The sequence below is a fragment of the Sciurus carolinensis genome, chromosome 2 (assembly GCF_902686445.1).
Source record: "Sciurus carolinensis chromosome 2, mSciCar1.2, whole genome shotgun sequence".
NCBI classification, from domain to species: Eukaryota; Metazoa; Chordata; class Mammalia; order Rodentia; family Sciuridae; genus Sciurus; species Sciurus carolinensis.
In genome coordinates, this window is record NC_062214.1 from 16,114,197 (window position 1) to 16,130,420 (window position 16,224).

At 48.2% G+C, this 16,224-nt stretch overlaps 1 protein-coding gene across 8 annotated transcripts in view; it reads left to right on the forward strand.

Moving 5' to 3' along the window:
- The window catches only part of Ptprt (protein tyrosine phosphatase receptor type T), a 1,023,334-nt gene that overhangs the window by 386,624 nt on the left and 620,486 nt on the right, over nucleotides 1–16,224 (forward strand). For all 8 annotated transcript variants that reach the window (XM_047539644.1, XM_047539637.1, XM_047539640.1 and 5 more), the window contains exon 6: nucleotides 224–398. In XM_047539644.1, the coding sequence (XP_047395600.1) occupies nucleotides 224–398 (175 nt within the window). The remainder of the gene's footprint in view (nucleotides 1–223; nucleotides 399–16,224) is intronic.

The window sequence follows — 16,224 nt, forward strand, 5'->3', positions numbered from 1 at the left end:
CTCCTCCTTTTCTTCCCACCAGGGAACTCTCCTCTGGAATCAGCTCATTAGCCAAGTATATTCTTGAATCGGATCCCTAGCACGTATCAGGGTGCAGACCCCTTGTCATTAGTGGGAAGTGCTGGACCCCAGGCATAGGGTGAGAGGGAGTGTCCATTCTGGAGGTCACCAGGGGTCCCTGTGATGCTGATTTCTCTGGTCCCTCTTTTCCTGTGTTCTGCAGCAATGGAATGGCAGAGACACGGCCCTCATGGTCACCCGCGTGGTCAACCACAGGCGCTTCTCAGCTACGGTCAGTGTGGCAGACACTGCCCAGCGCAGTGTCAGCAAGTACCGCTGTGTGATCCGCTCAGACGGAGGGTCCGGGGTGTCCAACTATGCAGAGCTGATTGTGAAAGGTGAGTGCCACCAGCCTGCGTCTCTACCCCTAGGGGCAGGGACACGGGGCCTCCTCTGCCCCATAGCAGCCTTGTGCTGCTGAGGAGTTACAGCCCCTTCCGTCATCTGCTACCTCCTTCCCCACTGGGTAGCAGAGACACGAGTCTCCATTTGCTATTGTGAAGTCACACAACAGTGCATCGGTATTCAAGGTTGACTCTCAAGCACAGGATACATACGTGAAAGACCGTGGGCTGTGTAACACAGAGGACATCTCCAAATTTGGCTTTATTTTGTATTTAAGTCATGATGAACAGATAGATGTCCTTGTGCTTTGGTGATGTTCTGTTGCCGTGTTCTTGTAGGATTGTTGCCGAGGGATTCTTTAAATTGAAAATTCGACACAATGACAATATTTGGGAAGGACTTCTGAGATAAATAATCCCAGACCCCACTGGCCTTGATTCAATTCTTTACAATTGTCTTGTTCTTGCTCACCTTGAGGTATCATTTACATGCTTTCCATTAAAATATGCATGCTGTTTCCTCTTCTGCTTCTTTCTAGAAACTGGGTATCCTGCATATTTTTGAAGCTCTGTGTAATCTGTGCTGTTATTGCTTAATGGGCATGTGATATTACACCAAGTGCACTTTCCTCTTTTTAAAAGTCCCCCATTTGCAGTCATTGAGGTAATTCTGGGTGTTTTTGTTTTTCCTTTCTGTTGGGTACACAACAATTAACACCTCAATGCAGTTCTTTTGGAGATAACATTTTGATTCCATTGAACTAGATTTTTTTCCTCAGGATAAATCCCAGAGGTAGCATTGGAAGGCCAAAGAATATGAGCATCTTTATGGATTTTTCTTTGTGTTGCAATATTGCTTTTGCAAAAAAAAAAACATGAAAAAACAGTTTGACAATTTACACGGACAACAACAGCATATGAATGTACTTGTTTTACCAATATTATGCTCACCGATTAAAATTTCAATATAGCATAATTTAGTGAATGAAATAATGAAGCTGCTCCTATTATGCCAGCTGTAGAAAGAGACCTGGTGTGTTTGAAGGGAAAAAGAACATCGATCCATCCCTAGAAGGCTCTGGAGTGGTTTTTCTTAGTCGAAGGATGTGTTGGTGTGAAAACCTGGACCTGTCTTTGCTGGTCCCTGTGTGACAGGTCACCTGGCTGATGACAGGTCACCTGGCTGGGCCCGGAATGAGGACTGCATGCTGAGTTCTCCGTTCTGGGCCATCTCGACTCCAGATGGACATTCACGTGGCTGATGGTGTGTCACCATTCAGCTCTCAGTGTGAATGTCACGTCCTCTTCTCCCGAGAGCTTCCCTGACCCCTCTTGGAGGACATCCTCCATCGCCTCACCTGGTCTCCTTGCCTGGAGTGTCCTGCTCCACTCCACAGTGGGAGTGTCCCTCTGCTACTTTTTTGTCTGGCCTTTCAGGTTGTGACTATGAGAGGAGGGGCAGCTTCTGTTGTGTCCTAGGTGCCCCCACTCAGCTCAGTGCCCGGCACAGGATCTGTGTCTGTCACAGCCCGTGACTTTGCAGTGGTTCCCGTGTTTTGACCTGTGCCGTCAGTCATCTTCTCAGGCTCAACTGCAAACCTGGTGTGGAATAATGGATGAGCGAGTGAGTTATTGGCCTCAGCAGGCACTCCTTTCATCACCGTAATGTCGCGAACACTTCAGCCGAAGATCAACAAATTAGGCAATCATGAACACAACAACTAATACAAAAAAAAATCATCTTTAAGTTCATTTACATCAAGTGCCATGAATATAGAAAAGAAGCCATCATTTTGATTGCATTAGGCTCACAGCTTTGCTTTTTTTTTTGTTTTTTGGTGCCATAAGATTGATTTGTGTGACTTGGTGGCCTTTGCAAACCTTTCAAGTCCTCAGTGAATATGTAATTTCCTGAGCTGTGCCTTGGAGGACTTATTATGCCTCTTTGATGGCCACCCTCCCACACCGGACAGAGAACTCCTTGAGAGAATTTGCGGTCTTCTCTCAGACCCGCCACTGTCCACGAGCCCTTTGCACCTGCCTGGTGCCAAGTCGGTGATGAGAGAATAGGGCCAAGAGAACAGGAGCTGGGGCTGCACCTCGAAGTTTCCACACAGGCAGGTGGAACCAGAAAGTGTGAGTCCTTACATCCTCCATTCAGTTGCTGGGTGGGAGGAAGGAAAGTCATACCCAGAGGCTCCTGGGACATGGGATGTGGGAAGGCGTCACTGCCCTGGTTTGGGGAGGTGGCCATTCAGACAGTGATTCATCCTTTGTTGGCCTTGCAAACTGGACCACGGTTAAAGATCATGGTCAGAGCTGCCGCGGGTCCCAGGGGCACTGACCAGGTTGGTCAGGGTGATCCAGTGGTCCTTGTCATTCCAGTGTAAGAGATGAACGGGGTGGCACTTCACAGAGGACAGCGGTGGGTTGGCACTCTCTGTAATCTGATACTCAGATTTTATCATACCCGGATTACATTCATCCATATTTTTGGCATAGGATGTCACTGTTTTTAGTGCCCATTTCCCCACATTTTAATATTCAGTTGGTGATAAGCCATGAGCCTGGTCCCTTAAATGTAGAGAAGTCCCTTCACATATGTTATCTCATTTTATCTTAATTGCAGCGGTGCACCTTGGTTTTCCTTCAACTCATTTTATAGCTCACAGAACCCATACAGCCAGGTGGAGAAGCAGAGGGTAGTCCTGAGGGGCAGAGCTGAGGTCCAGCTGGGTCTGCCTCATGCTATTTTGGCCATACCCGGAGGCCTGAGGAGTGTAGCCTTGTTGGTACCTGGTGACACAATGTCACGAACAGTGTCCAAGGGGTGCAGATAACAGGTAGGGTTCATGCCAGGAGTCCCTGGGCCTCTCTAGCTAACTTGCCATTTTAATTTATCCACTCCTGGCTAACTTCCATGTTCCTGGAGAAATACATTTAACCCTTCCCTGCGCCTGCATGCACACACAGATACGCACATAGAGTTGAAGAGCCCTAGTATCCAGGCAAAACAAGAAAAGGAGAAGTAGGAACACCCAGGAGCAGAGACAACCAGAGGAAACCTGCCACCCTGGCGTGTGTGCCCAGCACTCATTTGAAGGTAGTAATTGAGGGCATCTAGGGAAGCCCGTCTTGGGAAGAACAGCTCACTTCCCTCTTAGGAGCCTTTGTCTTTGTGAACCAGGAATCTTCAGCACTTTAATACTGAAGTATTTGCACTTGTAAAAATAAATGAAAACAAGGGAAAATACATTAATCATTTTTTAAGAAAGGAAGATAATCTGACGAGCAACACACACACAAAAGGATTCTCTAGGACCAAGTGCTGTCTTAGAGGGTGGGCTGTGGCCCACATTTCCTCCTCCTGAGTGCTGATGGATTCTGCATCTCACAGATGGTATGGGCTGAGAGCTGGAGCCCCTGGCTGACCCTGGGGTGTCACAGAAGGAAAATCATCCCTGGGTGGTTTCCCTCCACTCAGGTTTCTTCCATTCGGTTCCAATTCGGCAGGAGTGAACTCCAGGAGTTGCCTGGGTTTGAATCCCGGCCTCATCCCATTCCAGCTCTGTGACCTCGAACGTGACATAAACCCCTCAGGGCCCCATCTGGCTCCCCTGGAAATGAAGATACAGGATTACCTCCTGCAGAGGGGGTCCTGAAGATTAAATGCAATCCTGGGTGTCAGAGCTCCCAAAACAGTTCTTGGTATCCAGACTCTACTTAAACAAATGACTCACACAGGTGGGATCTCCCTGGTACGGAGCTGAAGAGGTGATGGAGTCTTGTGGGTGGGACAGGACATCTGACTCAGGGGCCAGTTTGATTAGCACCTCTGTGGCCTTGGAGAAATCATTTAAGATCTCTGCAAAGTGGGGCCTGTGCTGTCTTCCCATACAGTGATGGGAGGAAGGAAAGAGGCAAATGTGGACTCGGGAACATCCAGGGCATGGTGTCTTTGCAGGCAGAGTTCTCTGGGTGCCCTCCCACTGACCAGTCAAGAGAGCTCCTCAGCTGGTCCTGCTTGTCTCCAGTCATCTGGTCACATGGGCCATGTCTTCCCCAGCCTCATTCATTCAGAAGTCCAACCAGGTTATGGTTGAGAGGTCACAGGGCCCTCAGTGCCCAGGGGTGCCAGGAGCTGGAGGTCCCGGGAACAGCTCCCACAGCAGGTGCTCATGCTGAGCCGAGCAGCAGAGGCCCAGCCTGGGTCTCTGTCTCTCCCCACACAAGTGTGTTCATGGCTGGCTGGCTCCTGTGCCATTCTGGGATGGCAAAAATGAGGACTTCAGAAGCAAGGTGCCACCAAACCTGAGTTAGGTAATATCAAATTCTCTGGGCAACAGACCGCAGTGAAAGCAAATTGAAATTACTTAATTCTGAAGAGCTGTTTATTGAGTTGTGATAATGTACCTGGGTGTATGTTAGATTACTCTGTAATTGAGGTTTTGCTCAGTTGACAACCCAGCTCCTCAACCTACCTGTTCCAGGCCAGTGCTCACAAGGGTACTTATTCTCTCCCCGTTTCTGGTTTTCTAAGTGTCTTTGATTTCAAGGTGTTTTAGCTTCACTCAAGGACATTGATATCTTTAAGCAGTCATTCAGCTGCATCCTGATGAAAATTTTCTGATTCACAAGTTTGTTGGTGGTAGTGATTATTAAATGAATCCTCCAACTCCATTCAACTATATGTCACGTGCTCAGAACTCCTGGGATGGAAGGTAGTGCACAGGAAAACACAGTGCTGATCTGCAGACCCTCTGATTTGAATACTGTCCTGAGTCCCACTCAGGCATCTTGGTAGGATCAGGTGTAGGCATGTAGGACTGAGGTCCAATCTCCGTCCTGACTCCAGCTGCCTGTGCGAGTTCAACTGAGGATGCATTTACTCTGCGCCTCACTTTTCTCACAATGGGATGAACCTAACTAACTGGTCCTATGACAGGGAGACAATGTGACATATGAACAGATCCTAGTTCCAAGTAAGCACCCACAAAAAAATAATCTATAGCTACCAGTAGTCATATTTTTACTATTATTACAGAATGTTGCCCAAAGACAGTGTTCATTTCTCCTTGTCCTGGCTTAATAAATGCTGCCCCATCCTGTGGAAATTGAAACTTACCTCACCTTAAGTTGTGCCTCTGGTGAAAGAGGACCCAGGCCATCAAATCCAGCCCATTGGCTGAGGTCAGTTGCAGAAATGCTTTTCTTACATTGCAGAGTCTTTTCTTGTTTCCTTTTCTTCTTTTCCAAATCTTCTGTTTCAACATGGAGAATCTGAAGCCGGGTCAGTATGGGTCACAGTGAGCCTGCTTTCTGGGTAGCACAGGGAGTACCTGCTCCACAGGCGACCACGGCCCTCACTTGGTCTGCTTTGCTTGCTCACGAGTCTGGTTCCTCGGTGATTTGAAGGATGGCGTGGCTGCAGAGGCTGACTCCCTCACCCCTGTATTTGTTTGCTTAATAAAGGTGTGTTGTGCCCACCCAGGTGTCAGGTTCATCAGCCACAGCTCTCGCAGCAAACCTTTGCTGCCCAGCCACAGAGCGGTCAGGCACCTGCCCGGGTTGGCTTACTCACCTTAGCCATAACCCTATGAGGTAGGCCCTGTGAGCAGCCCTTCTACAAATGAGAGCCTGGAGACTCAGAGAGGCTGTGGGGCTTTCCTAAAGCCACACAGCTTACAAGTGGCAGAGTTGGGCTTGCCTGTCTCTCCTTCTCTTCCTACCTTTTGCAAAAATAATCCAGTATGGTAGATTCTGCAGTTGGATGTGAGCAGAGGACATATAAAGGATGGAGTAGCTAATGCAATCTGGAGACGTCTGGGGGGGCTTATCTGAGTGGTCTCATCTGAGCTGGGTCCTGTGACCTGGAAGACTCATGAGTTGGGTGTGTTTTGAGACTTGAGTGGAAGACATGTTTGGGGTTGGAAATGTAGGCACAGGGACATTGGCAGACTCTGTTCCACAATAGGAGCTGGGGTTTGTTCTGGAGGAGTCTGGCTCCTGTGCACGCCATCCATGGCTCATGGGCTGTGCGCCTACTCAGGAGACTGGCTGCCTGCATGCTGCTCGGCTTCCCTTCCCTGGCTCTGCCTGTGCACAGTGGGAAGTCATTGCCAGGCAGCTGCTGTGGTCAAATGCACAGTCTGTGTTTGAAAGAGGAGTAAAGATAAGAGTCTTGGGGGATTGGACGGGACTCTTAAAGCAGACTAAGCACGTTTTTTTTTTATTATTATTTTTAAATTTTTAAATTTTATTTGTTCTAATTACTTGTACATCATAGTGGAATGCAATTATACATTTTGATAGATCATACATAAATCTAGTGTAATCTCTCATGTTTCTGATTATACATGTTGCAGGATCACATCGGTCATGCAGTCATACATGTACATGAGGGAATAATGTCTGTTTCATTCTACTATCATACCTTCCCCATACCCCTTCCCCTCCCTTCAGTCCCCTCTACCTAATATAAAGTAACTCTATTCTTCCCTTCCCTTATTTTGAATTAGTTTCTGCATATCAGAGAAAACATTTGGCCTTCGGTATTTTGGGATTGGCTTATTTCACTTAGCATGATATTCTCTAACTCCACCCATTTACCAGCAAATTCCAGAATTTCATTCTTCTTTAAAGTTGAGTAGTATTCCATCATATATATATATATATATATATATATATATAATCACATTTTCTTTATCCATTCATCTATTAAAGGGGACCTGGGTTGGTTCCATAGTTTAGCTATTGTGAACTGAGCCGCTGTAAACATTGATGTGGCTGTGTCACTGTAGTATGTTGATTTTAAGTCCTTAAGGGTATAAACTGAGGAGTGGGCTAGCTGGGTGAAGTGGTGGTTCCATTCCAAGTTTTCTGAGGAATCTCCATACTGATTTCCATAATGGTTGCACCAATTTGCAACTCCACCAGCAATGTATGAGTGTACCTGTTCTTCTGTGTTCTCGTCAACACCTGTTGTTGCTTGTATTCTTGATAATAGCCATTCTGATTGGAGTGAGATGAAATCTTAGGGTGGTTTTGATTTGCATTTCTCTACTTGCTGGAGATGTTGAACATTTTTTCATGTATTTGTTGATTGATTGTATATCTTCTTCTGTGAAGTGTCTGTTCAGTTCCTTAGCCCATTTATTGATGGGGTTATTTGTTTTTTTGGTGTTAAGTTTTTGGGTTCTTTGTATATCCTAGAGATTAATGCTTTATCTGAGGTGCATGTGGTAAAGATTTTCTCCCTCTCTGTAGGCTCTCTCTTCATATTATTTCTTTTGCTGAAAAGAAGCTTTTGAGTTTGAGTCCATCCCATGTATTGATTCTTGATTTAACTTCTTGGGCTTTAGGGGTCTTGTTAAGAAAGTCAGGGCCTAGGCCGACCTGGTGAAGATGTGGGCCTACTTGTTCTTTGAGTAGTCCCAGGATCTCTGTTCTAGTGCCTGAGTCTTTGATCCACAGTGAGTTGATTTCATGCCAGGTGAGAGACAAGTGTTTAATTTCATTTTGTTGCACGTGGCTTTCCAGTTTTCCCAGCACCATTTGTTGAATAAGCTGTCTTTACTCCAGTGAATGTCTTTGGTACCTTTGTCTAGCATGAGATACTAAGCTGGGGTTTAAATGCAAGATATCTGGGAGGTGGAGAGATGAGACAGGGGACAAAGGGCATCCAGGAAGGGGCATTTTTCAGGCAAATGGCCACCATGGACGTCTGAGCTCAGTCCTCCCGGGGATCTCTGGGCTGGGAGGTAGTTGGCCACTGAGATTGAGATAGGGTGGTTGGAATTTGGCCCACATGCACTGACACAGCAAGACCCGAGAGACAGGAGCCGGACCCAGCTGCTTCCACTACAGGGTCCCTGCAACAGCCGTGGCCATCCAGGTGACGGGGCTGCTGTCACTGTGTCATGGGTGAGAGCAGCTCTGGAGGCCCGGTGCACGGAAGAGGCACCGCCGCAGCCACGCTGAGCACTGTGCTTGGACGGCACTGGGGTGCTCAGACTCGCCCTCGGAATGGGATTTGTGTTCTGTCGTCCTCAGCTGCAGTGCAGTGCTGGGGAACCACGTTGCTCAGTGATCAGAGGACAGGAGTGGGGTGGAAGAGCGGGGCTGGCCTCTGGCCTCTGCCCAGCTCCCAAGTCCACGTAGAACTTGCCACCTTCCGCCATCCTAGATGGGGGTTGGCACACTGTCAGTGCAGGGCATGATAGTCATTATCCTCAGCTTCGTGGGCTGTAATGGCCTCCGCTGCACCTACTTAGCTCTACTCTTGTAGGAAAAGCAACCATAGAAAATAGGCAAATGAACAGCACAGCCGTGTGCCAAAAAACTATTTACCAAGACAGGCAGAAGGCTGGAGTTGGCTCACAGGCCACAGCGTACCGATCCCTGCATGGACCAAGCCCCCATCTTCTCAGCTGGATGACTAGTCCAGCTTCTTCCTGCTCCGCTTTTGTCCCACTGAAATCTGTTCTCTATGCAGCAGCTTTAGTGACAGTTTGAAAACAGTTAAATCATGGCATTCTCCTGCACAAACTCTCTAGTAGTTTCTATTGCTCTCAGAACAAAATCTTACCATGGACTTTAGATCTGGCTTCTCTCTTCTATTTGATTTCCTGGCCTCTAGGTCTGTATTTGTCCTCTCACTCTTTTCTACAGCCATACTAGTTCACTTCCTCTTATTTGAACCACATTGAGCTTGTGTTTGTAAAACTTTCCAACACTATAATGAAATACCTGAGATAATTAAGTTATGAAATGAAAAGGTTATTTTGGCTCATAGTTTTGGATGTTCCAGTCCCTGATCAGGTGGGCGCATTGCTTGGGGTCTCTTGGGGGTGTGCCAGATGGCAATGGTGGGGGAAAACAGGGTGAAGCAAACTGCTTATCTCATGGTCAGGAAGCAAAAGAGGAAGAGAAGGAGACCAGCGTTCCATATTCTCTTTCAAGGCCACACCTCCAGTCACCTAAGGGCCCAGCTCATAAGGGCTCCACCACCTCCCAATAGTGCCACCCTGGGATCTTTGGAGGAAATCCAACATCTGAACTGCAGCAGCACAGGGCCACCTTTCCTGCTAGAACACAAGCTCCTGCAGGCAGGGGCTCTGTAAGTCCCCAACCCTCAGGGACAGAGCCAGTGTCCAGGCAGCTCCTGTGTCCACGGAGAGCCTGCAAGTCCTCCCTTCACTAGTGTGCACACGCATTGGAAACCCCTTACCATTCCTTCCTTTTTTAAAATTTTGTTTTTTGAGTCTGATTTTTGATTGACACATAACTACATTTCCATGGCGTATAGTGTGATGTTTGAGTGTTTCCGCCACGTAGTGTTTAAGGTGATGCGTATGCTTATTACTTCAATTGATCAGTTTCCATTCCTCCCTTTCTAGGTCTCTCATCACTGTCTGAGCTCCTGGTTTTCCCTCCTGTCTCTAAGGAAGTTCTCTCTCCTTCACAGTTGTCTCTTGCTTTACTTTTTCCTGTATTGTATTTTTCCCTTCATTCTTTTCTTCCTACTTATGGCTGGTATAAGTTTGTATTTCCCTGTATTCCATGACCTTCCTTTGGCTTGCTTTGGTTGCAATTTGGGATTTTGGTCCACCTGCCCAAGCCATGGGATTTGCAGCTTATCATGTGGTCACTAGGATCATCATTCTTTCTGGGCCTTCCTTAGTACCTTGTATGGGAAGATTCTCCTCATGGTGAGCCCTGCCTATTTTCTCCAAAGTCCTGCCTCTACCTCTGTCTGAATGTTTTAACAATTTTTCACAGTAGGCTCAGCTACCGCCCCTTGCTCTTCCTGCCTGACCTTGGCTTTCAGAGCAGAGAAACCTTGGCATCATCTCTGCAGACTTCATTGTCTGTAGGAAAGTATCCTAATGCTTGGGTTCTCGTTTTTTGTCTTTCTTCAATCATAACTTTTAGTAATGAGTTGGATCACTTTTGCCATAACTGAAATTATTACAGATTATAAACCAGAAGTCTTGGTTTCAAATTCTGGTTCTTCCCTAGATTTGCCATGAGTTAGGAAAGTTTTATTTCATGACTCTCTAATTATAAAATGGAATAAAATGTCAGCTACCCTAGATTTGGGAGAGGGGCCTCGGATATGGAAATTCTAGGCAGACAAAGTTCTCTGTAGGTGTGCTGGTCTTTATCAGTCTCTGTCATCCCCACATTTACCAGCTACCCCATTTTAGCCTCTGACTCCCTCGCTTTTCAGTATCGACCCCCTCTCTGCATGGGAAGAGAGAAATGACAGATGGGAGAAAAGTGAGAAACCTAACTTGAACATATGTGTGTGGGGGAGGCTAACCAGGAGATATCTATGTATATTGTACTCTGTACAGGCACAAAGACCAGCTTATTTTTAAAGAAGCGTAAATGTGGATAAATAAAACCTGACAAGTATTGGTTTCCTTGAATTATTTTGACTACTTCATCAGCTGCATGCTGATGTGTTGCATTAACAGTTTTAACGCATTTGGAAATTAAATCAACGGCAATTGCATGAAAACCTCATTCATTTGGAACATTACCCTCCTGTGTTCAAATGGAAGAATTATCTGGGGCTATGGAATGAGCTGTTGGGCTGTAGTTGGCCACCTTTTGTGGACATTTCTTACATGCTGGGCACTGCTTGGACTCTGCACCAGAGATCGCGTTTAGTCTTCATGACGTTCCGTATGTTGCGCTGAAGCCTGATGACTGGGCTTCATCAGAGTCACACAGTCCAGGCCTGCCCTCTTCCTACTTTAAAGGAGACTCTCTTCCGAGGCTCCCAGTGCTAGTTTTCCATGATGTTTCATTCTCTGGCAGATGCATATGGAGTATTGTTTCTAAGGGTTCAGGTTTCAGTTAAACCATGGGTTCCTGCTTTGGAAGAATGTTCTGGTCACTGCCTCTGTTCTCTTGCTGGAGCCTAACTCACCTCTGAAACTTGGAACCTCTGTCTCTACCAGTGACTCTTAACTGAAGGCAAGTCCCCTGGCCCCAGAGGACATTTGGCAATGTCTGGAGACAGTTTTGATTGTCATAACTGGGGCTCAGAGATCCTCCTTGACATCCTAGAATACACATCTCAGCCTGCGGCAGTAAAGAATGATCCAGTCACGGAGGCGATTTTCACTGAGGCTGAGAAGCCCTGGCCCAGACCCCTCCCCAGGGGAGACCTCTTTGTACTGATGTTCTCATGTTCAGCTGTCCTGTGGCCTTCTGGCCAGATGCAGCTTGGATGTGGGAGGAGGGTGGAGCTGGTTATGTGACTATGAAGTGATTCATCTTATCTGAGCTCAGGTCTCCCTGTCTGGAAACCTGACATTTGACTTCTGGGGCCTTCCCTCTCTCATTTTCCCACTAACTATCTGGGAAGACCCAGGAAAAAAGTGGACTAACTCTCCAGTGACGACATTTGTGAGAAACACCCACCAAGTCTCAGGCCAGTAGAGATGGGCCCGCCCAACACGTATACCTTACTTTCCTCTGCGTGTAGGGCTGCTCCTTGTAACTCAGGACTACATTTCCCAGCTTGCTTTATTCTCACCAGGGTCCCAGGATTAGTTCCTGTCAAAGGCATGTGAACAGAAGTGCTGCATGTTCTTTCAAGGTCAAAGAGCTTAGAAAATAGGTTGTCATTCTCCATATTCTCTCCCTTTTTGGGTTGGCTGGAAGTAGAATGCTCCAAGTTCCTAGGAGGCGGCAGAGTCAAAAGACTGAATCGCCTTGTGGAAATTGCCAAACAGGACTGTTAATAAAGCAATAACAAATTATTATTGTGTTAAGCTATAGTGTCTTGTTATAGTAGCTAATAGTCTTATTAATGCAAGTTAGATCAAGAAAAACTTTTAACAACCTCCCCAGGCTTAACCTCTCAAACCAATTTTTTTTTTCTAGCCTACATGGAAATGCACAGGAAGATACTTCTTCCCTTTTTGCAGATATTGGGCTCAAAGGTTCAAGTTCTGTACAATGTGAAAGCTGAACAATTATCTTTTTTGTTGGGGTGTTGAATTTTTAAAAGATTAAAAAAATAGTGTCTTGCCCCTATCAGTATTTATTGATATAGCATCTACAAATTCCAGGACGTATAAGGGCAGACATAGTGCATTTATGTTTAAAAAAAAAAAAAAAAGGTGGTGGTGTCCAGGGACGGCCTTGGCTGTGGCCCGTGAAGCTGAAGAACTATTGCAGCTGAGGTGGAAGCCGGCAGTGGGGAATTGCAAGCCTGATGCAGAAGGGTGGGTCTTGCACTAGGATTCCAAGGACTGGCAGTCCCCTGGTCAGATAGGACCTGGTGCACGAGGCTGGGTGTCCAGGTGCACATTCCATGTCAGCCTGGCTGGTCGTGGGAGCTGTGTCTGGACCCAGCGTCACCTAGTATGCCACCTCTTCAACCCACATCTGTTCACCTCCCAGTGGAGTCCAGTGGCTCCAAATGGGGTCCCAGTGTTTCCAAGTGGGGGTGGATGTTGTAGGGAAGGGAGGTGGAGTGAAGTGCTTTGTACTTCAGAAACAAGCTCTGCCAATCATTTGGAAATGATCCTCCTGAAGAAATCATGGTGACATGTTTAAACATTTGAAAAGCAAAACCGGAGCAACTAGCAGGAAGCAGAGGTCATAAAGCAGGATCTCAGCAATTGGGGTGACATAGATGGCGATGGTTCTCACTGTATGTAATTGGCGAGGTTTAAAAGTGCACAGTGTCCCCTGCCTGAGATGTGTTCTTCCTGACCCAGAAAGTGCAGAACCAGGGCTCGGGGGAAGGTCAGTGGAGAAGGGAGGTCACCTCCATTCTGTTGCTCCTTAGACTTGAGTGACCATTTCTCAGGGCCTCAGCTTCTCTTTCTGCCAAACCAGATGGCTGTATTATACAGGTATGGCTCACTCATTCCCTCTATTTAACAATAGCGTGCCTTCCTGAAATAGCACAAGAAGCCAATGACGTAACTCTGCTGAATCACGGGGCTCCTGGAATAGTATGAAATCTCTGTTTCTTCTCTACCTGGGCAGGTGGATTTTTCTTTCTTTCTTAAAGTTTTCCCCACCCTGCCCCCATGATATGACTCTCCTCCTTTCTTATGGTTTCCTAGACCTGGAAAAGGAGGCTAGAGTTTGGACGCCTCTCTTTTAAAATGATATGTGCTGGTACCAGCTTTTCATTATTAATCAGGGAAGCACACCTGTTGCTTTCTCTGTGTAACCAGGGGCAGATGTGACTCGCTTTCAACCTGGTAAATGGAGACTTCCTTTCTGATGGAACACAGCCTGGTGGCAGGGAGCAGGCAGCTACCGACAGAGCAGCTGCTTGTCTGTTCTCAGTGAGGGGGAGCCTCCTGTGTGAGGTAATCATGGTTCACTCTTCTGATCTCACACACGTGAGTGGGAGTGAGGAGCTGAGGGGCCCCAGCGAGTCAGGAATGGTTCACTGTGTCTTCAAGCTGCCGAGCACGCTCTTCTTATGGGGAGGTGGTGGGTGGCTCTGCTTGACTCCTGGCTGTGTCCACCCTTGCTGTTGAATGAAACTCTGCAAGTGACTGAGCCTCAGTTTCCCTATCTATATAAAGGGCAGCATGACACTACTTGCCTCACATTTTTCTGAAATAAAGCATGAATATGGGGGCCTAGGTCTCACTACTGGAGAAATGAAATGACTTGAGTGACAATAGTCTTTGCTTTCTGTGACGTTTGTTCTTCCTCTGGGTAGTCAGGAAGGCTACACTTCCCAGTCCTCTGCTTGCAGGTGAGGCTGATATGACATGTCCCCCTTCCAGGCCAGGCCTATGGAAAGCCCCCTGTGCGAGCCCCCTGTCTTTCTTGCTCCTGTTGAGATATTGGAGAGCATGCGCAGAGGCAGGCAGCTTCTCTGTATAGACGCCTGGGTCTCTGAATGATGGTGTAGAGCTGAGCACCACCCCTGTCCACGCGATGGCCTCTTTGGGCTGTGACGTGAATGAGCAAAACCTGGACCAACCACGATTCCATCCAACTCCCAGGGGTGGGGCAGGTGGAGCAGCCACAGGAAGGCTCTGTCCATCACACCACCCCGGCCTGTCTTGATGGCTTGGAAACCTCGCTCTGGTCTCCTGTGTAGTTGACAGATGCCCAGAGCAGCTGGGCAGTGCCCTTGCCACCCCCCCACCCCACTCTGCCTTTCGTGGGAGCTGGAAGGGGGTTTGCTGAGTCTGGCCTCATGGCAAGGGATGGTAGCCGGTGCTTTTCTGGATGCCTTTAAGGCTGGGCCCCCGAAGCTGCTCCTGGTCCTGGGCACGGTGGCCACAGGCGCCTCTGCATTCACCTGTGACGTTTCTTTCATGACTCACCCCTGCGAGCTGACCACCCCCCTTTTTTTGTCCTTCACTGTTTTTCCGCTGGTTTGGCTAATGCAGTTCCCTAAGTGACCGGCCAGGCTCGCAGGCCTGGAGACAAAGGCGACTCTTCAGATATCTTGCCGTGACTGCTGAATCCCAGGCTCTGTCAACTTCATTCCTCGACGCCTTCAATCAGCAGAGACGGAAGGGTCTGCAGGCCCCTCCCCCAGGCCTTGAGCCACATCTCAGTTTGCTGGGTACTGCCTGTGCCGAGGGTCCTATTCTTCATGCCCTAACTGGGAGCTGTCTCCTTCCCCACATTCCCTTATCCAAGCATGACTGTAGGGCTCTTGATTGACTCCTGGTCCCTGATGTCCTCAGTGGACTGCCCCACTGTCACCAGAAATCATGGAAGACAGCTCATGGATACATTGATTGCCTTTTCCCAAGAGCATCTGTGCTAGCTGTTCCTCAGGTCATATCTGAGAAGAACGCCCCCAAATTTATTTGCAACCAGAATGCCACCAGTTATCCTGCCCGTTAAGACTGGGGGCAGAATTATCTTCCTCTCTTGTTCTTGGATATTCTAGAGTCTTATATTCTTATGGTGGCTTCTAACTTTGGTTTCTGTTCCCGCCAATTTTTAATCTCAATTTCCTCTCCCTCCTGTAACTTCTCTCTGCTCTGAATCACCCAAATTTGGTACAGCATTTTTTCCTTGCAGTTTCTTCATCCTTTCTTCACCCTCCTCCACCCTGAAGCTCTTTGTGATGGAGCCCACAGAGGAGGACTTGGGGCAATAGAAGGAATTTGTAGCACCTTGTTAGAAATGCCCCCGAGGGGGCTGGGAGGAGTCCCTGCTCTTACCAGGCCCTGGCCTCCCGCTGGGAAGTTCCTGGTGATGTGCTGACCTCAGCCACCTTGCCCTGCTGGGCCCTCTCTCCCCTTCCCGGGAGGCTCCGAGGCAGAGCAGTCTGGCAGCGGACAGTGGCTTTGGGCCCGTCTGCGCAGCTCACTTCTGCCAGCCCCCCTTGCCAGTTCTTCCCCACTGGCTTTGGATGGATTCCCTCTGGCAGACGCCTGGCTCTCCCCTGTCATTTATTTTGCAGGGGAGAAGCAAGGCCCCATCTCACTGCCGGGATGGGCCTGCCCTTGCCTCGGCCTTGACTCCTACCTGGGTCTGAACATCTCCACCCACAGTCTCTCTCCTGTCCTACCAAACCTGTGTGGCAGTTGGCACAGCCACAGCAGGGGCTCCCAGATCATGGGGAGCCACTGCCCCTCTGGAGCCTCAGTATGAGCAGCAGCCCAAGTCCACTGGAGAGAGCCCCAGAGGGAGGCTGTGGGCGTGGATCTCTGGGATGCCCAGGAATGAAGCTGCCTCCTGCAGTCACATCCCAAGGCTCAAAAGGAAGGCCCAGGGCCCCGCCTCCTCTCTTCATGTCCTGCTGTTTGTCCCTCATTGAGCTTTTCCTCCTCATGCTCAGGGGCGGGTAGGGGGTGGG